The 21716-nt window shown below is 36.2% G+C and overlaps 1 protein-coding gene across 1 annotated transcript in view; it reads left to right on the top strand.

The window, feature by feature from the left end:
• The window catches only part of ADGRA1 (adhesion G protein-coupled receptor A1), a 248280-nt gene that overhangs the window by 35537 nt on the left and 191027 nt on the right, over window positions 1-21716 (top strand). The window contains exon 2 of the mRNA XM_065746714.1: window positions 8600-8671. Coding sequence (XP_065602786.1) covers window positions 8600-8671 — 72 coding nt within the window. The remainder of the gene's footprint in view (window positions 1-8599; window positions 8672-21716) is intronic.

Below are 21716 nucleotides of genomic sequence, written 5' to 3'. Positions count from 1 at the left end.
TTCTGCTGTTTCTTTTCCCATTCGGTTAATGAATATTGCCCAGTAGTGTAGCAAGTAGCTACACTTGTACACTACTTGTAGCTACTTACTACACTACTGTAAGTAGCTTGTTTCAAAAGCTGGGAGTTCTTTAACTCCCCCACTGTTACAAAATCATGTTAAGTTTTCTCTTTGAGAATGACCTTCCTGCTTCCTTTTTCTTAATGCTTTAATACTACTGAACCAGTGTTAGGGAGAGCGTGACTTATGTATCCTACTAGGGCTGAAGTTATTTTGTTTTACTGTTTGGACTATGATGTTTACACAAAAATGCTTTTGAGTATAATTTTTAGTCAACTAAATCAGTTGCTGATATGATTTTTGCAGGAACTCTTTGGCTTGGTTATTTTGAATGTGACCTGGCAGCCACTTATATAACACGAGAGGACTATTGGTGAAAAGCCACCAGTTTCTTCACTGTTCAAACTAACATAAGAATTTCACCTTATATTTTAATATTTTGAAAGTGAGTCTGTTGAGCAGCGCTTTCCGACAAAAGCATTTCCATAATATGAGTGGTCGGATAATGAGCATCATATTAGGAGTGCTCCAGTTTCTCCTGCCGCATTCTATCAAGTGTGTAACAGACAATTAATGTTTTTTTTTTTTGCACATTTGGAAGAACTTTCACTCAAATGAATATTTATATAGACGGAAATTTCACATTCTTTATAGTTCTATCACTTTTGCTATCAAATTGTGTCAGGATCAGGAAATATCTTTCAATTGATACTATTTTAATTGAAAGCAGAAATAGTGCACTGGAGTGGCTTTGGCTATAGTACACTTCTTTAACCACTTGTAACACTACTTTTCTATGCTTAAAAGTAATTTTGATTATTTTCTGTGTTCCCTAGTGCTGGAATAAAACCAACTGGAATTAGGGATGCTAAGTGACCTGGTTCATGCTGTAGCATTTTTGCATGACTCCTGTTAAGAATATTGACAACACGTGGTTTATTTTGGCGCACACACACACACACATATATATATATATATATATATAAATAAAAGAGACCACAGTCACCTTAGTTGAGAGATGTTGTTTGAGATATCTGTAGTATTCTATTAACTTCTCTTGATGCTTTTGTAAAATTTAGATAGTCTCAAACTCAGACACTGTAGCAGGCACTATGAATTACTGTCTTTAAGTTCTTAAAGTCCTTAAGTTTAAGGATATATAAAACACAGATGGTTATATATAATGAACTGATTACGCTTTTCTCATTTTTACAAGTTTTTCCTACTTTCTGTTGACTTACCAAAATACATATTGGTCTGCCAGGCCCTGTTCATCTTGTGATTTGTCAGCACTGTTCTTCAGGCATTTTTCTCTTTTCACATATTCAATCGATTTGTTATTGTTCAACATCTTTTCTCCCAGTATGTACATAGAGGTCTGATATGATGTGTTGAAGACTTAGTTAGTAGCTATTGGTATTTTTCTGCCACAATCTTCCTCATAATTTTTTTTATGGTGCATCTTCAATGAATTATGCATGTTTTGGTTTACCAAGGAAGATTTTAAAACCCTAAAAGTAATTTTTAATTTTACACTATAGTATTTCAATATAAACAATTCCAGTCTCATTTTGATGCCATGGAGAAATTAAGTACTATTTTCACATTTTTCCCACTACCATGTCCAAGTATTTATGGGATATCTGCATATGTACCTTTTGTATTTGACCACATAATAACTAAAAGAAGAAACATCTGAAGAAACAGTTTAGAATGTTGCACATCTACTGTAATCAAGTTTCCATGACAAATAATTAATTATTATTAGTGGTTATGGTTGTTGTTGTTATTGTTGCTGTTTATGTTTTGTTGTCATTGGTTTTTAAATAAAAATTATTCAGCTCTGCTTGAACTCAAGTTAGTGTGTAAGTGTAGTGGAAATGCAACGTTATGGCTTGAAGCAGTGATTGAGCACCTGGTGGGTAGGCAGGGCCAACCCAGGGGAGTTCAGGTGCATGCAGTGTACCCACATACTGGAGGAAGTGGAGCCAGGATCCACTCCTTCCCAGATCTCACTTAAAGGCTGGCAGTGAAAGCAAGGGTATCTTGCTGAAGGTCTCTGCCTACCTTAGGCCTCCCAAAGGTGAGCAAATTTTCTTCCTTTCTTTTTGTATCTATGGCTGCTGCATTAGGGTCAGTCCTCATTTGTTGTAGCCACAGACTTTGTCACCCTGCTGTTATTGCTATACTTTTGATCATGTTATAGTGTCACAATAGGAAAAGCTGCTGAATGCAGAGGTCCTGCGCCTACTCTCTTCATGGGCTGAGCTGTCTCTCTTTTGTCAAGTTATCTTGTATATAGACTTAGAATATCTTTTTATCTATGAACTGGGGATTAAAAAAACAGGAATTAAGAGGAAGTGTTCTACAGGGGGAAGAGTGGTTACTGCCTCCTGCAGTACTTCACTGTAACTTCCACTGGCCTTGAAGTGTAAGCAAAGAGCTCAAGGAGTTCGTTTTCCAGATGTTGGCTGTTAAGCTCATGCATCAGCTAGACACACAACTGGGTGGATTTAGTCTGGTCTGAACTATTTCCTAGGCTGCTCAGGAGGAAATGTAATGCAAGTTGACATTTTCTTAATATATATGTCTTTTTTTTTAAGTGAAGATTTTTTTTTTTCCTTTGAATATTATCAGAGGAAATGCATATTTTCAGAAATGAGTCGCTCTTCCTTCTGTGTTTGGTATGCATTTGGGAACAGCGTGGTTCATCTGAATGTTTTGTCTTTCTTGGTCTTGTTTATCTGAAATGGGGTTTTTCCATGGGATTCACTGCTGCTTGGGCTCACATAGTAGGTTTTATTGAGTGGGATGTGGCATCATTTTGCTGTAGAGGCCTCAGCTGTGGAACTTGTTTATTATGATGAATGAACCCAAGTCCATTGACTTGAAGGGTATGGCATAAGAATTCTTTCCCTCTGCTTGAGGGGTTGTAAGTTGAAGTTTGTTTGCTTTATGATTAAGAGTTTTTTATTCCACACATTTTGAAATGTTATAATAGTTTTTATTTTTCTGGATGTTTTTTATACATGACTTTGTTGTACAGGATTACATCTTTCTGCAGACTTTCACAAAGGCAAAGCTCATGCAAAACTGTTTAAGATAACTGTGCTAAGATTTGTGTTTGATTAATTCTAAAGGAGGGCCTAGAAAAGTATTCAGTGAAATAGATTGTTACCTATTAAACATGTTGGCCTTGAATATCAAGTACTTTTTCCAGCAGTCACTCTCTCCAGAGAAGAGGGGAAAGAAAAAGGCTTCCATGTAAACACAAACCTTCCACCTTTATATGGGTAAAAAGGGAAGATTAAATGAACACGTTAAGAGGGCCATGATCTGGCCCTAAGGAGAGAGGGAGGCACCAGTTTGCTAGTTATCTCATAGTAAATCTTTGGTGGTTTTGGCTTACTTTTGCCACTGACTCTCATATCTCCAGAATAACTGGTAGTGTTGTGCAGAAGTGAGGCTGGATGATTTGTTTCCAGTACAGTATGAATGAAACAGCACACAGCCTATGCTGCAGTCAACCAGAGAAGTATATTTGCATCTTGTGTAGATAATATGCTCTAGGGTGTAGCTGTAGGTCATGAGAGGACATTTGAAGGATATTCAGAGCCTGTGGGGAAGGACAAACATGATGTAAAGTTAATGTCTTCTGAACACAGTCGGTAGGGCAAATGGTCCCCTGGAACGTTTTGGGAGGACTCATAAGATGCAAAAGGGTTATTGAAATCCAGTAAAGTGTCTTATCAGGGTGGTGGCGCTCCTCAGTACTTTTTAGTTAGATGGATCCCATAAGGTGTAGGACTGATATCATCTGATATATTTAGTTTACATTTTACCTCCTAGTTGCTCTGTTTCGGATCATGACATATATCGAATATTACCATTCAGTTTGAAAACTGAACTCTTAAATAAATACCTTCACAGAACGTTTCTCCAGGAAATGATTTATTTATTTTATTTTAAAAAGAGAAGTAAAGCATTGAATGGAATTTGGTTTAGGAAAATAGCTTCACTGGAATAAAGAGTGCTCATTTTCTTAGTGTTTCTCTTCTCAGAATAAAATATTTATAATGTGAGATTCTTAACACATGGCTAGAAACTGATAATTATTTAAACCTGCTGCTAGCTGCAATGTGTCACAATATTTATTTTATCATTGTGATGAAATAGCGCAAGAGAAAAAATAAGACAAGTGAAAATGCTGTGAATAAATAAGATGTGAGAAGTATTTAATAACAGTGCGAACACACCAGTGATTTTGTTCTAAAAAATCCAAATTGTATTTAATCATTTATTATGATTCATTTTCTGATGTGGTTAAAAGTACTTTTACATCTGGAAGTGATCTAAAATTAAATACATGAATAGCACCTTTCCCCATGTGTTTATCCAACAAACCTTTGTGTTTCTGTAAGGATACTCTTGTCTCTTTTTCCTTCAGTTTGTGTGGATCTCTAATGACAAAGATCTTGTAAGTAGGTGGCTATTTAAAGGAAAAGAGATAAATAGAGAAGTTATAATTCTTATTTTCCATGTTAATTCACTTTCTTTTGAAGAAGTAACATCCAAAATTATTCAGTGGTAGTTTCAGCATCCAGTCAGAGTTACAGTTTAACTAGGCATTGATTCCTTGAGAGGGTTTGTTTTCATCATCTGTTGTTCAGTATGCAAACATAGAAATGAGACTTAACTATGTATCTTTCCTCCCTTCTAGCTCCTACCCATAACAAATGTCCTCAGAAGGGAACAATTTCATGAGTTGCACCAAAACTTTAACAAGTGACTCATTACCGTACAAAAATAATGTGATTTACGTTTGCCAGTGAAATCATTTTTTTTTGTATTCACAGAACTGCTCTTCAGTGCAAACCAAATCCATTCTGATAACAGCCAGTTGCAAGCTCTTGGGCATGACTGAAGCTAATTAAAAGCAGGTGGATTCTTCCCATTTAACAAATCAACCAGCTCAATGAAATGTAGATAATTTATATTAATTGTAAGGGAAGACTTATTTTTTTTTTTCCCCCCATAGACCTTATCGGAATGTTAGGCTTCTCTAAAGCCATGATTCTTTCACATTCTGAACAGGAAAACAATTGTATTTGGACTATAATATCCATACTACCTTGTTTATAGAACCTGCATTTTAGTTGGCAAGAGAAGGCCCTGAAGGAAAGCTAAGTTTCGAAACCTGATCTCTGTGTGAAAGTCTCTGTGGAAGTCTGATATAAAGATTTTAAAGTTACTTTAGAAACACGAATCTATGTAGGTAAGATCTGATATTTTTTAATTTTCTAGTGTCTACTATATTTTTCAAGGCATAGTTTCTCCTTCAGAAAAGATGGAATAGTGACTCGAGGAGATGGCAGCAATATAGCTCATGTTCTGCAGTACTATGTTTACAGAGTGTTTTGCTGAAACTTGTAATTTATTATTAGACAGTTCCTTTTGATTTCTCGGAGTTTATTTTATGTAGGTAAAAGATAGTGCTTTCTGTCTATGTACGTAGAGAAGGGGACCCAGAAGTGGAGTAACAGATACGCTGTTGACTTGTGGGATTTTCATGGATTTGCCAACTGCTTTTTCTAGGCATGGTGAAGAAAGACTGGAAAAATGAATTGGCACCATGAACATTTTTCAAAGACAGAAATAGTTGTATCTAAGCCAGATGAGAGTTCTGAAGTACATGTATCTTTGCAAATCAGACTATGCAGAACAGTCCAAATATAATATTTATACCTAATGTAATTGTAATAGACCTCAGAGATGGTCTCTCTGTAACGTAGTGTATAACCAAATGACCCAATATGAAGTGGAATTTAAGATGTTAGTCTTTCCAAGCCCAGACGGTTTTTTTTTCTTTTTGGACTTTGTTTTTTTTCTTGAGTGATCCAAGTGCAGTGCAGCCTCAGAAGAATAAGAACAAGGGAAGAATAGAATATAGTAACAGAAAAAAAAAAAAAAAAGTACTTTTCTAGTTTAGATGTTTCATAGAATCATAGAATGACCTGGGTTGAAAAGGACCTCAATTATCATGTAGTTTCAAGCCCCTTGCCGTGGGCAGGGTTGCCAACCACTAGAGCAGGCTGCCCAGAGCTGCATCCAGCCTGACCTTGAATGCCTGCAGGGATGGGCTATCCACAACCTCTCAGGGCAGTCTGTTACAGTGTTTCACCACCCTCTGAGTGAAAAGCTTCCTCCTAGCATCTAACCTAAATCTCCCGACTTAGTTTAAAACTATTCCCACTTGTCCTATCACTATCAACCTGTGTGAATAGTCATTCTCCCTCCTGTTTATACGCTCCCTTCAAGTATTGGAAGGCCACAATGAAGTATCCTTAGTGCCCTCTCTTCTCCGAACTAAACAAGCCCAGTTCCCTCAACCTTTCCTCATAGGAGAGATGCTCCAGCTCTCTGATCATTTTAGTGGTCCTCCTCTGGACCTGTTCCAAGAGCTCTGCATCATTCTTCTGCTGGAGACCCCAGGCCTGGATGCAGTAATCCACATGGGGCCTCCCAAGAGCTGAGTAGAGGGGGACAATTACCTCCCTCTCCTTGCTGGCTACTCCCTTTTTAATGCAGCCCAGGATATAGTTGGTTCTCTAGGCTGCCAGAACTCACTGCTGGCTCATGCCCAGCTTCCTGTACACCAGGACCCTTAGGTCCTTTTCCACAGGGCTGTTCTCTAGGAGTTCTTCCCCCAGTGTGTATAAATACCTGGGATTGCCCCAGCCCAAATGCAACACCTTTGAACCTCATAAAGGTCATGTGGGCCCACTTTTCCAGCCTGTCCAGATCCCTTTGGATGGCTTCCCTTCCCTCCAGTGTATTGACTGCACTGCTCAGCTTGGTGTCATCTGCAAACTTGCTTAGGGTGCACTGTTTATAATTATAAAACAATTTTTCAATTTAGTCACAGTGTAGGTACCTAAAAAGTTACAAATATATATATATATATGACAAATAATGGAAATTGAAACAGCTTACTGACTTGTGGTCTTGTCACTGCTGAAATACATTGCTAAGATCGTAGTAAAGAGCTGTTAGAGAAATACATAACAATGTTTTATCTGAGAAGTAGTAGGAGGTTCTTGTGAAATATGGTTTTCTTGATGACAGAATGCCTGTATGTAGTGGAGCATAGCTGTATTTTTTTGGTGATAGACATAGGATTCTGAATGCTTTCAGATAACAGGGTTTAAATGATCATGTCTGATTTCAAATTGCCACTTGTGTTTTATAGTGACTTGTTCTGGGTAAGGAGTAGCATATTCATGAACACCTTGGTGTAGTAACAGATCAGCTGCTAGCCCAGACTCAAGTTGCTCTGTTATTCATGTCTGCTGACAGTGGGTCATCAAATTGCATCAAACTATTTGTACATGTCCAAATCCTGCTAACATCTTAACAGTCCTATATAAATAATTACCTTGTCTCATTATTTGTGGTGGTGTTGTCTCTTGCATGTGGATTTAAAAGTTATCTAATATTTATATGTTGGAGTAAAGCACTTACTGTTTATATGTAATCGGAAATACTAAGAGTGAGGCAAATTAAGATAGTCTTATGCAGCAGATTATTTTAAAACTTCACAAAAAAAAGTCAATTCATGAAATCTCAAGTTTACTAGCTAAGAGCATAAGATGTCTTTTCAAATTTTGTTACTAGCTCTATAGCTGGCAATGTCTCTTATGAAGTCATCTTCGGTGCACTACTATAATGCATTGTAAATATTACATTGAGGAACTCTTTTAAGCATTTGGAATCAGATTTGTTAATGGAAGCTCCTTCTGCACATTTTACAATCCTTAGAGATGTATTAAAAAAAATTGAACTTCCAAAACAAACCGTTTTTCAGTTGTATATTGTAAAATTTTAATAGCTAGCACCTTCAGAATGAGTTGCATGTTCATATTGTATTGCTTCTGAAATGTAGCAATGAAAAAACCCTAAATTAGGACCTCTTGTGAAATTGACAGTAGGAACAAGAGGATGATCTGACATTTTTTTCAATAGCTTGTGTGCTTGGTGAGTTTGCATATGTGTTTTATGGTTGCAAATAGGATAGACGAAGCTGAAGTACTGAATTTCTACTGTAGAAAGGATAATGTCACTCTTTGTACATTCCTTCTTTATCAGTCATTGTAATGAGACTTGATTATCTTCGAGACCGGTGGAAGAGTTTTTAACATGTCTATTGCTTGATCAGCTTCGTGCTTACTGGGAAATACAAAAAATGTTTACCAGTGGTAATTTTGAATCTGCAAGCAATGCAGGGATACTTACCAATGTCATACTTTTCAAGTTGCAACCAAAATTCATTTGTTGACATTCTTGAAAGTGCATTTTGTTAATGAAGAAGGAACTAGCTACTTCAGAAAAGCAGTATAAACTGCTGTCATGGGAAAATGCAAATGAAGCAGAGAATTTTGTGATTAGTATTTTACAGAGCAGTCATTTACTATAATTACATGTTTTTAATCAGTAGAATTATCATGTTCTATTAACCAAATTCTTTCCTGACTTCTTCTAGGATTCTAAGTAACAACAAGATCTTAGGGTTGAAGAATGGCTCTTTCTTTGGACTGCGGTCCCTGGAGAGACTGTGAGTAACTGATCAGCCTCTTTCCTTCTTCAATTAGAAAGTCTTTATATTTTGAATGTAAAACCAAGCCTTGGATAACAAAGTTGTGGTATTCTAAACTGTAATGCACAGTAGAGTTTCTAAGCAACTGTCAAGTTAAGAAATTGAATAGGAATGAGTGAATGGGGATGGACATGGAAAATACAGGAAGGCACTACCATCAATTTCAAACTAAAATAAACATCTAGTCAAAGACTTGTACTACACTGTGTACACTATCACAGGGAAGACTGGTATATGTAACAGTAACACTAATGTACCTGACATATAGTTTGGGTTGTTTAACTCGCTGGTCTCCAATACTTCCATTTCTAATTATATTGTAGACAAAGAAACTGGACAGTATTCCTCACTAGAGCAGAAGATGACATTGATAAAGCTCTGTGATTGTGTATTTGAAGGCAGTGTTTGGAGGGGCAAAAATGATATTTCTATTTAATCTGCTCAGAAGCAACTGATGAATTAGGAAGGAAACATTTAGAAGCTTCAGTGGAATAAGTACCATAGTACTTTGCTACTACTTGCTACTACAGTAGCACTGTTTTCTGTATGTGTAGGTCACTCAGTTGAAAATAATAATGGTATCAAGTCTAAAAGTTTGTATTTAATATCTGTGGGAAACTTTACTACTGCATCTAAGCCATGTAATTAAATTATACACATCTTAAGTGATCTCCTGCAGTTTAGATTAAAATGTTTTTGAGAATACCTTCATTGTATAGAGCTGCTCATATGAAGTAGTTGTTACATTTGTGAATTCATGAATATCTTCTGTGACAAATGAATGTTTCCATATGCAAAAGAAAAAACCGCAACCAACACCCCACTTTTAAATGAACTGTAGATACCTGTCTGAAAAATCTCCATAAGTAAGTATTTCTACAGTTATAAATGTAACAAATACTTCATTTAATATTGGCAATATTAAATGGTATGGAATGCATGTCATTTGCTATATGTATTATATACTCACTTGTGGACTTTCAGTCTAACAGTGATAGAATGTTTATCAAGATGTTTGCAAATATTTAGAGAAAATCTGGACTAAGGGATAGAATTACAAATTTAATGGAAAGAAGTGAAATCAGTAAGTTAAATGTTAAGATATTGTAAGTTGTGTTTAGAACAGGAGGAAAATATTTTCTGTGAATTTTTCTTTTTTCTACATTTAATTTGCATTTTTACACATCTTCTGACATGACAACTTCAAACAAAGATGTGTATGGATTGCAAACGTTATTGAGAACAGTAACAAAACAAAATGCCTTAGGTATGTAGCCTTAAGTATCATCACTTAATTTGTGATATTGATTTTTTTTTAAATTTTTTTACAATGTTGCTGATGAAATGAGTCTCATCTCTGTAATATGGTGACTGTTATTTGGCTATGACTTTAATACAAAATCCATAAGTTGTCCTTGAAGGCTAGGAGTAACATTCTCATCAGATTCAGATGCTCTGTGGCTTGTTGTCAGTCCATACACGCTTCTCATGAATTCCCTACAAGGGCTCTGTTTCTGCCGAGGAGTTAGAAATGATTTCAGTAGTCTTCTAAGAGTCGGAAGCAGGGAGTGTGAATGAAGTACCTCAGAATGAGTGCTCATAACTCTTAGACAAAGGTTTCCCCACTGTACTCTCTTTATATACAAGCCATTTCAGAGTGGTACTGCAGGTGCTTGAGATAGGTGACACTGGCATCAACTTCTGGCATTGTTCATGGCTCATCAAAGTGGACCAAAAGAATTTTTATTCCTTGCCTTAAAGATGATGTGGAGAATCTTATAAAATGCGTTAGCAGGAAACTCCGGTTGAGGTGGTGTTTAGTTCACAAGATCACATGCTTAGAAATGTGGATGTTCTGGGCTTAAGCAGTATTCATTCTACTTAGATTTGCCCTCCTTGTGGTCTTACTGGGAACAGAAAGTTAGGGAAGTGAATGCCAAGTGAGATACAAGAGCCATGCATGTCAGTCATTCTTTTGTGGTTAGAGTGAACCAGAAAAGCCTTAGTTCATGTGGATGATGAAATAATTTAATGTCAAACCTGAATACTTTAGAGGGGAAGTAAAATTTTTACTGGATCTGAGTGACTTTTGTATATTCTGGCTTTGTGCTGTGCTGGAGTGCTCAAAACCCCTCCTTTTTTTTGGGGGGGGGGGGCAGAAAACTGTTTCAAGCCATGCTCCAATGAACTAGTGACAACTTTCACCTTATTATTTTGCTTTCCAAGGCATATCACAACAGGATTTGGATTACAGAAGTGTTAGTCCTCCCAAATCCTGGTGACTTCCCAGCAGTATGTTGCACAAGTGAGAAGCCTCTCTGAGCAATTGCATAAAATGAAGAGCTCTAGTTTGAGACAGTTGAGAGGCATTAGTTGTTTGCTCTTGAACTGACTGTTCTAAGAGTAAGGCAGTAGCTATTTATCTAAATCTAAAGACTATGGTAAACTGTCCCATATTGTGCACAAAACACATTACTTATTTATTTTAGTTGTTATTGTAGTTGGATCCTGGATTCTACTTGTTTCTTCTCAAAGTACTGTTGTTTTTTTTTAAACATAGCATGAACATAAGTTTTCGGTTTCAGATTGTATTAATCTGAATTGCTGCTGTAAAAGAATCTGATGTTAACTTTTCTAGCAATACAACCAGACAGGGGAAAAAAAAATTGTGGATATAGTTATTTCCCTTGTGATAATAGAAATATGATAATGTATTTAATAATACTTCACTAATATTAAGAATAAAACATTTAATAGCATCTATATTAAAGGTTATATAAGTAAAAAGTATCAGAATGTTTATGCAAAATTACCATTTTTTTTACTGGAATCCTCATAAAAATGCTTTGAAAAACCCTATTTCACAAAGGGTACCTTTTCTAAATTCTGTGAGTGTGACCAATGACTCACAAGAGCGCTCTGTAGAGGTGGCACACTCTCTCAGCACTCAGCTCAAGTTTTCTGAAACTCTTGTGCTCATTTGTAAAGGTTGACTCACAAATGTGTTTTAGCATCTGGATCATGATGCACCTCTGTGCCTCTGGGTTTACTTTGTAGTCTAACTAAAAAGAGGTGAATACTTCTACTTAAATACCACATGGGAATAGAAACTTTCTGTAAACTTAGGTTTTGTACTGTACTCAGTTATATAGACTTTGACTACTCCCTTTGTTTTGGAGGAAAATCAGAAATATGGGTAGAAAAATAAACTTTTTTAAAGCAAATATGGTAAGCGAACTGTTAACACCTTGAAGCCATTTCTGTGGTAAACCCTGTGGAGATGGCTTCATATCCAGGAAGCTCAGAATTCAGTTTCGATTTGAAGCTTGGAGCAAGACTTGGCCACTTGTAATGGTTTCAGTGCCTTCTTTGTCAGTATTCAGTGTCTCTCATCCTTATGAGATGCATCAATCTGAGCAGGACAGCATCAGTTATCACAATCAAGTAGGTTTTTCATATGCTTTTAGTACCACAAAAGAATGGTGAAGCAAGTTTTCCGAGCCATGAAGCAGTGAGGTGGTTCTTTTAGGTAAGTCTCAGCAACTCAGAGGCTCTCATTTAAGTAACCATGATTTTGGAGGACCTGAAAAAGTGAGTGTCTATATAGTTTGTATAGTTCAGTCGTAAGAATATTCCATAAATTGAAACAAAACATTAAATTGAAAATCTGTTCCATTATAATTTAAGTATTTCTTCTAATTTTTATTTTTAACTTACCAGCTGTGAGTGTAACCACTAGGAGTATCACACTAGGAATCACAGGCTTAGTGCAGATTACCAAGTTAACTAGGAGGTACTGTATCATGGAAATGTATTGCATGGATCCTGCTCTAATGATGTACAGCAAATGAATATTATGAGTAGTAGTAGTGGTGAATTTCTGTGCCGTTAATAATACCTGGCCTCTGAATGTGCCTTCTGGAAAATGCCATTGTCCCCCGAAGCATGAAGTAGACTATGATTGAGACTATTGGGCCAGATGCTCCAGCTGTGCTGAACCTGAAATTGAAGTCTAGACTACGAGATTAAATGTTTTCCCCTCATCCTGATGTCAGCTGGCACAAAACAATGTGTAGCAAGCTGTTTACCACACTGTTCATTTTCTTATTCTCCTCAACGTTACCTGGTTAGCCTGTTTTTTTGCTGACCCCAATTCTACCTTTAGCAGGAGGCAATCTGTTGTGGCTTCTAGTTCCCTGTGGGTTTCCAGACGCTCACTGGGGTTGGTCTTGTAATTGTGATTTTTTTTTTAAGTGGGTTATTGAGGTCTCTCACTCAGTTTCATAACTGAATATATGTTTTCATGAAGTTTATAAGAGCATGATTGCCACTGAGACTGCTGCTACATTGTCCCATGTGGCTGAAAGTCTTTATCAGGTTCAGAAGTTATTTGGAGGGAATTGAGAAACAAAAATAAAGAAACATACACAAACAGACCATGATTGCATAAGCAGCGTTTCCTTGGGAAATCACGATGGAAGATCACTACGCAAGATTACACATATTTTTCACAGTTGACCCAGAACAAAAGCATGCCAGGCAGTAAGACTTTTACTTCAAGTTTCAGTAAAGCAGTTACTGATACATTTTCCTAATATTCCTGGACATGTTTTTAGAGAAAAAAAATATTTCAGTGGTATTTTTCTAAGATTTTAGTTTTTAGGTTTTTTTTTTAACTGTACAGACCAGTTCTCACGTTGATTGTGCCTTTATTAAGCATTGCATATTGTAAGGCTACCAACTATGCAGCCACATGTTGTCCTCATTTACTGTTAGATAAGACTGAGTAAAACTTTGGTTTTGGTAGGTTGCAGTACCGTTACTTTCTGCAATCCTGTATTGTGCTATGCAACTGAAATAATAATGCATTAATGTGGGAGAATGAAAGGACAGGAAAGGCAAGCAAAATGAATTAGATCATAAGCAAAAAAACCCCATATTGTTAAACAGGTGTTAAAAAATATGCTATTTGGATATTCTTCAGCAAGGCTCAAATGATGAAAGGTTAAAGTATAAAGGTTTTACATTTCAATATTCTGAAGTGCTTTTTATAAAGTACAATTTACATCCTCTAAATTCCTGACCACTTTGCTTTTGTTTCCTGTCTATACATGTAAAATAGGCATGTATACATACAGAAACAGAGACATACATCCTTGATTCTTTGGAGGTTTGGGGATATGCTTAAAGAAATGTCAAAACAATTTAGATTTAAATATATATGTATGACATCTTTTAAAGTTAGAGAATTCATAAATTAAATTTTGAATTACTTGTGGGATTTTCTTTCAATAGTTACAAAAAAAATAAAGACTAGTTCTTACAAGCTAATGTTTTGCAATGACATCCAGGACTCAATTGCAGTAGTCTGAAGAGCCTGTACTATGAGGCTTGCCTAACTTCATGCAAACACTTTACATGGAGTGGACTAATTAATCTTGGAGACCTCAGATAACCACATTAATTCATCTTGAATACAGCCCAGCCATGTTTTGAGAAATGCTGTGACGTTACTCAGGGAGAGAGTGTTTTAATACCCATTTCTTACAGCTCTCTGTTGTGCAAGTAGTCACAGTGTGATTGAAACTATTCATGTTTATTTATTTGGATAAATAAGAGAGGAAATCAGTACAGATTTCTTTCAAGCACCTGAAGTCTTTGACATTTTTCTTATTTTTCAAATCTTACATGGATTTAGTGAATTCTCTTGTTCCAGTTGAAAAATAACAAATGAGTTTTTTTTTTCCAAACTTGCCTTCAGTATTCTAAAAGAATAAAAATAAAAATTTTAATAAAGGATAAAACAAACAAATAAATAAATTTAAATAAAGAATAGAAATAAAAAATATTTTTCCTTGTCTAGCAATATGTTGGGGAGTCCTGGGGGGAAACAAGCAATTTTTCATTTTAAGTTTCTTATTATGTTGTCCTGTTATAATTAGATTTTTACAAACAGTTATGCTAAATTACTAGACAAAGTGGTTGAATGTATCCCAGCAGATGAGGAAGGTCAGGAACTGTTTTTTGGAATGATGTTTCTCCTGCTGTACTTTGTGCAGTCTCTCTAAAATGGGCTGAGAACAATTCCTGTACCTTGTGTTCCTGTCAGTGTGCACTGAACTTGAGTTACCCTTTTAGTCTCAGTGTATGATTGAGAGATGACTACAGTGTTGTTAGCTAAGTAGAGTGATAGAGGAAAATTCTCATACAACATTTATCGGCTTTTATTTAAAAAAAGAAAGCAAAAGCTACTTTTTTGTGTTGGAGAGGGGGAAGGGACAGCAGAAATTCCACCAACACCACTTCTGCACTCTCCAAACTTCAGATACTATTATGTCTTAATGTGCAGTATCAATGAGAGATATTTAGGACTACATCATGAATTATAAAACTATTGTTATTGTTAGTATGACTGTGAGAAGAGTTAAAAATAAAAAGGAAAATGACATCACCCTCCTTCTAATAGGCACAGGTACTGTAAGTCTTACAAGCATGAAATGCCTGTCAATGAACTTATAATGCAGTCTGACAGAAAGGGAATGGATATTTTTTTCCTCTAGTCAATTATTATTCTCAAAAGTCACAGAAGTCACAATACAGACTATTAAACATCATATGCTTCACATTGTAGAGGATGAGACAACTCTGTATGTATACTTGTATAGAGCCTCTACGGCATAGCGCTAAAAGCAAGCAGCATTTCTCAAAGGAGTTGATGCTTCCTTTGGATATTACAGTGCCATTGAAAAACAGTAATCAACTCTGCAAAAACTGGTTAGCAAAGTCTATGCCATAGCTCTAGTGCCAGATGTCCAGAACCAAGTGTGGTTTTCATCTTTTTTTTTCTACCTTAAGCCTGTTGTTGGTTTGTCTTTGAAGAGTTAATTTCTCTGGATCTCAGAGAAATTTTCCCTCTGATAGAAACAGTATGGGCTACCAGGCTATGTCCATGCTCTTAATTCTGTGCTTCAGAGTGAGATGTGGCACTTGTCACTGCTCATTTGCTGCTTGGAATTTATGTCATGCTGAATGAGCTTCTGGGATTGCATTCCTCCAGTCCTGGCAGCGAGCTATATTTTCATCTAGGCATGGAGCTGCCAGCTGCTGGTATATATGTGCTATGGTAATGGTATTTAAGACATCCGTGGTTTGTCAGGTTCCACTGCTATGCTTGTAACATTTTGCATTTCTTTTTTCCTAACAATGTGTTTATGTTGGAAATGCCACATGCCTGTATAAAAACATTTTCTAGGGAAGCAACAGTTTAATGAGCATCTTTGTCAAACGTGTTAGTACTTCAAGTTTGTACTGCTTTGATTCCATATAACAGAAACTTTTTGCAGTGATAAAACTGGACTGTGTGACTAAGAACCAAAGCGAGCTGTGTATCTTTTCTATAAGGAAATTGCGTGCTGGTTGTTAGAGGAAAAACAGAAGTGTGGTGAGCTGACTTGTGAAGTCACTGATGAAGAAGACCTGCTGGTGGTTGCTCACGTCACAGTAGTGTGTGAATCTGCCAAGAGCAGGCAATGGCCTTTGGAGATTGTTGCTGTCAAAACGTGTGGGATGCCTGTAGAAAGCATAGCTTGTTCCCTAGTTCTGTGTTTGACCAAGACTTTCTGAGAAGGTAAAATTAAAATAATAATTGTAGTTGCAAAGAAATGAAGGAAGGAAGGACTATATTTAAGCCAATTGAATTTTAAACCAAAACAAACAGAACAGTCCAAAAACAAAACTGAAATAAGTTGCCTGAAATAGTTAGGAAAAAGCTGATGTAATGTTACAGCTGTGGGCAGTTTTTCTCTGCACTTCTTAATATAGACAGAATTGATAAGTTGGGTGTAGCATAGTGCTGCGTATGTCAAGTAGGTACAAAATGGTTGTTCTCAGGAGAAAATTGCATGCAGATTTAGCACATGATAAGCTGTCTTGCATTAACACAGATTGTCTCATTCTTGAAATAGATAGTGACTGGGAGAGCTATAGAGATTGTTTGTGTAGTCTGAGCTATGCACATATTCTGTGGAGAAAAAGGAATTGCAGAATTCCTCCATGGTCTACGTTAGGGAGTGTTTTGTTGAGAGGAACATTGTGCTGGAATAAAAATGTAGATTTTTATTGTCCTGGGTACTGAATGAATGAACTGAAATTATTCTACACAATGATAGTGAGCTTCATCTTGTAGAAATAAGCAGTTTTAGTTAAAAATAAGCCACTTGAGTTAGCATAATGCAAGAAACTTGTCGAAGCATAAATAAAATGTTTTTAACATGCTTTTATAACCCAGAAAACTGCCAGAGGGGCAGCTTGAAACTCTTCATAATAATTCATTTCTATGAAAAAATCTGAAAGATGCTAAATCAGGAAAAATGATTTTAGTTATAGGTACCTGAAAAAAAAAATATTAAAAAGCATTCCCTTTCAGCTGTAGCTGTAATGCATGTTCTGTGATGATGTAGTTACTGGACAACAAAAAAAAAACAAAAACTTTTACTGCTACATAAGTTCACAAAACACATGGTGCATTTGTTATTTTCAGCAAGGGTTCTATTTTTTTTATGTTCAATATTCACGTTTGTTTCAATGCAAAGCAAGTTAATGCTTTTGAAAAGACCTTAAAGATAACGCTTTTTCAGCTGAAATGAGAATTTAAAGTACATTATGTTCAGAACAAAGCAGTGTTTTCCGTACTGTGTCAGCAGCTAAGTTGAGTATTTGATAGCTTTTCCCCCTTTGTACCATTAATTGCTTGTAGGTATTTCTGAGAAGTGCTGGTGCCTCACAAGGCACATTTCTCCGAGCTGAGTGAAGTTTAAGTACTGTATTAAGCTTTCCTACTGTATAGAGTTATGTGAGCTCACAAAAATATTTAGGAATGTGAGAGCAGAATGTGTTGCAGCCAGGCTGTTTCCAGGGATAAGAAGAAAATTTGCTAAGTGCTCCCTCTCATTATATATGCCATAAACTATCCATGCTGTTAATTGCTTTCCGGCACTCCATTAAGAACTCTGAAACTTCAGAATGTCTCTTAAAATTATAATGTGTCAGAGAAGATAAAGTTGTAATTTAATGTGTTTTTATTTTTTTTATAATTTCCTTTGAATGTTTCTTTGCCATTGGAACAAGTAAATCCTGATCAGTCCAAACCTGACAGTTCCTTTGACCACAAGTGTGCCAACATAGGCATCGACATTTTTTTCAGTGGCTTAGCAGTTCAGCAGAGGGCATGCAACACTCCCTCTCTCGGCCTTTTTTGTCATTTTAATGAAAAAGGAGGAGTAGGAGGGGAATCTCCAGAATCCGTGTCGTACATCAAGCAAAATGTAACACATTGCTGCTGATTTTTTGCAGTGCTGAGAGTCTTCATCAGTAAAGATGCAAAGATTAATGTCACAAAGTGCATTTTCTAATTTCAGCAAACTCCAACCAGGCACAGAATTTCTGCAGCAGTTTCAAACATTTTGAGCAAATCATTTAGAAGCTATGCCAAATCTTTTTTTTTTTCTCTTGTATTAGATAAACTTTTTTTGCATTACTTTTACGTTTTTAATCTGTGTTTTTAATGTACTTAATGGCTAACTTTTACACGTTATTTTATTGTGCTGTTAATGTAATTTAAACAAATTCCTTTCTCATTGTGGCGTTCACCACTAATAAACAGTGCTGTAATATTGACTTTCCTTGGCAAAGCAAACCAAAGCTAGGTTAATCTGGATGACATCATGAAAGTAACTGTGAAGTGTTTACATTTATGGGCACAAAGCCTGAAATGTATCTAAAAGTGACATTTTTATCTGATTTATTTTGTGTCCAATCACAATATATTATTTTTTAATAGTGTAGCAAATGGATTTGTGTCCATTCATCAAATACTTGGAAAAGTAAAATTTCAGCTTATCTTAACATCTGAAAGTTATGCTCATACTGTAAAGCTCATGTACAGCTGGATATAAGGAAAACCCTTCTTGAGTACCTGCATGCAGGAAATACTCTGGAAATTCATTGGGTTATTAGGGCTTAGGAGATCTTTATGAAGCTGCTTTATCTGGGCTTGTGTAACAGTGCTGACCAAACTGTCACTTAAATCCTGGGAAACTTGAAAGCTCCCTACTGATGACACTGAATTGATTCCTACTTTCATCCTCTTATTTCTGTTCTCCCTGAGTGCTGAAGTTCCCCGAATGGGGCAAGTTTATTTTGTTTTTGCTGTCTCTAAAATCGTGAATTTGCTAAATCAGGCTTATTTTTTGATTTATTGGATCTGTCATCTGCACAGAGGTAGATGGTAAAATACAAACTTTTGTCTCCCGATTTCCATGTGTTCAGGTGTGTAGGTAGAGATCTGTAATGAGCACTTTGTAGTTCATTTATGCAAATCAAATGAAATGATCTTTCTTCAGAACCAGAAATTGACATCTCATTTATTTACTATTTTAATGTTGGCTCTGTTATTCCACAGCAGCTGCTCCAGGCCTGGTTTCATTGGTTTCAGACCTGTCTGCTCGTGTATTCTGTCTTACTGTCAGAGGAGAGAATTCACCTTAGCTAATAGCTTTGACATAGTTTCTCCTGTGTTCATCCATTTCCTACTTTTTCCACTTACCTTGTCCTAATTTATGTTAAGTAGTGTCAATGAGAAGAAAATCATTTAGCTTAAGTAAAAAACCCCGTATGTTAAAATCATAAATATTATCAGAAAGGTGGAGGATGTGTGTGAGATGTTGTAAGACACCTGCCTGTTTGGAAAGGGTTAGCAACAGAAGATATGAAACTGATCTTTTTACAGATTTATTTCTTTCACTCATATTGACATAATGAAAATTCCGATCTTTCCACCTCTGTTTTGGGTCACTGTGTTAATGCTGTATGTTTTAAATTTGCTAATTCCAATTCGCTGCCCTGTGATAATTCCCAGTACTTCTCTGATTTATTATTATTTTTTTTAAGTGAAAGATCATAAGCATGTGATTCCTGAGATCATTTTAAAAAAATTGTCACTGATTACTGTATTTTTGTCCTTACATCGTTCTGATTACTTATTCACATACCAAGACAGTTGCTTTATTCTTGTATATAATATTAAATATCTGAATAATTATTTAAACTGATCTGTAAAGCTTGTGTGAAATCCTATATTCTTTATTACTTTTGACTCACTTTACCTGCATTCACAAAAATATTTTACTGAAAATTTAGTAGAAATTCCTCAGTAAAATGAAGCTCCTAGTTCTCATGTGAATGAGCTAAGCCAAGGTTTATTTTCAGCGTGCCCAGCACCTCTCAGAAGCTCTTGTCTTTACTCACCTCATACTATGGAGATGCAGTTCCCTAATATTCCCTCCCCTCTTTCATAGGATCTGCCTGTGTTTCTCCAGAACACGTAGCTGGTATGAGGATGAGCAGCCATTTTGTTAGCAAGCATTCTAGGAAGAAAGGTAGATTCAGGCTGAAAACTGAGACAATCTCTCTGGATGAGGTCTATGAAGAACGTAATGCCATAATTTACCAGATAAGTCTACTGAGCTTGTGAGGCTAAGTACATGCCAGCTATCAGAGCATGAACTCCTCAGGACTCTGGGCTCATGCCAACATATGCAAAAGCCCCTACAAGCATGTCATTGTCAGAGATGTTGTTACTTCAGCTTGTGGAACTTGCAAGCACGTGTTCTGCCACGATTTCTTTTGCTGAGTGAACCCACCAAATATCTTTCTTCAAACATTTGGTATAACAGCTGAGCTTTGACAGAATAAATCTTTAGTGTTTCTGATAAATAATCACACAGTTAATTCTATACAGTTTATTTTAATGCTTGCATGTTTCAGAGGTTGTAAATCTGTAGTGAAGTTACTGGTGGTATACTATGAAGTCCCATTTGTATCTTTTTTTTTTTTCCAGTTAGTCTTTTATAAAAGCAGATGTGTATACTATTTTCCTCAACTGGATTTGCAGGAAACTTAGATCTTCTAAGATACCTGGGAAGGGTAAGCAGCAGCATTTGATGTTTCACAGTCAGACTTCCATAAGGAAAATTTTCTGAAACCAAACATTTTCTGATGGCCTATTTAAGTCACTGTATAGTTCAACAGCATTTAAAAGATGATATATTGTATATATGAAAAACAAACTCTAATGAGGTGTGGTGAGCTAGCAAAAGGGAGGCAGGATCATGCAAGATCATGCATCCTTAGTCTTGAAGAATGAGTGAAAGAACCCTTTATGCCAGGAGAGAGCCCTTTATACTGGCTTACAGAATTTACTGTCAAGCTTTAGTAATGGGCCAGTGTAACAGGAGCATCTATTTGCAGGCTGAACCAAAACTTTAAATTTCTTGTTTCAGTACAGAGATAGTAGCAGACCTGTTCAGCTTGTATTGATCTTGACTTTGAGAGCAATTCTTATAAATGCATTATTATCTTGATAATATTACCTCTAGCTTCATTGCTTGTGAGCCAATGTTCTGATATTAAGAATAGAACAAATTACCATGAATTTCTACTGTACAGCTACACGAGTGCACTGTTTGCATTGCTTGCTAGGATGAACTCAGGTTAGCTAAATAGGAGCTCACAGATGACAATAATACTGCCTGTTTGGCAATATTTATTCTAGATGTGATTACTATTCATTTCCCATTGAAGTTCCCAGCTCTATATGAGACAGAATGAGTGTGGATTCAAAGAAAATAATAAAAAGTGCATGTGCATGTATGTATAATATCAGTGCCAATTTGCCAGCTGTGAGCCTGAAGGAAGTCAGGCAGCCTGCTCCAGCACTCAAGCAGAAAGTTAGCTGAACAATCAATCAGCCAATTACTCAGTAAGCCAGCTACAGCCCGGAATGCTAAAAGTCAAAGCAATTTTTATGTTCTTAACTGGCATTTCTCCTTTTGCATGCCAGTTATTCCTGGAGTTTTCTGTGTTACATTCAGGGATGTGTCAGCTTTGATTTCTGGCTTATTCATTTGTTGTCTTTTTTCTTTTTTCCTAATAGCATACTTGTATA

The sequence above is a fragment of the Cyrtonyx montezumae genome, unplaced genomic scaffold (assembly GCF_038088225.1).
Source record: "Cyrtonyx montezumae isolate F1298 unplaced genomic scaffold, pur_monq_1.0 scaffold_4, whole genome shotgun sequence".
NCBI classification, from domain to species: Eukaryota; Metazoa; Chordata; class Aves; order Galliformes; family Odontophoridae; genus Cyrtonyx; species Cyrtonyx montezumae.
This window is presented reverse-complemented; position numbering and strand designations above follow the sequence as displayed.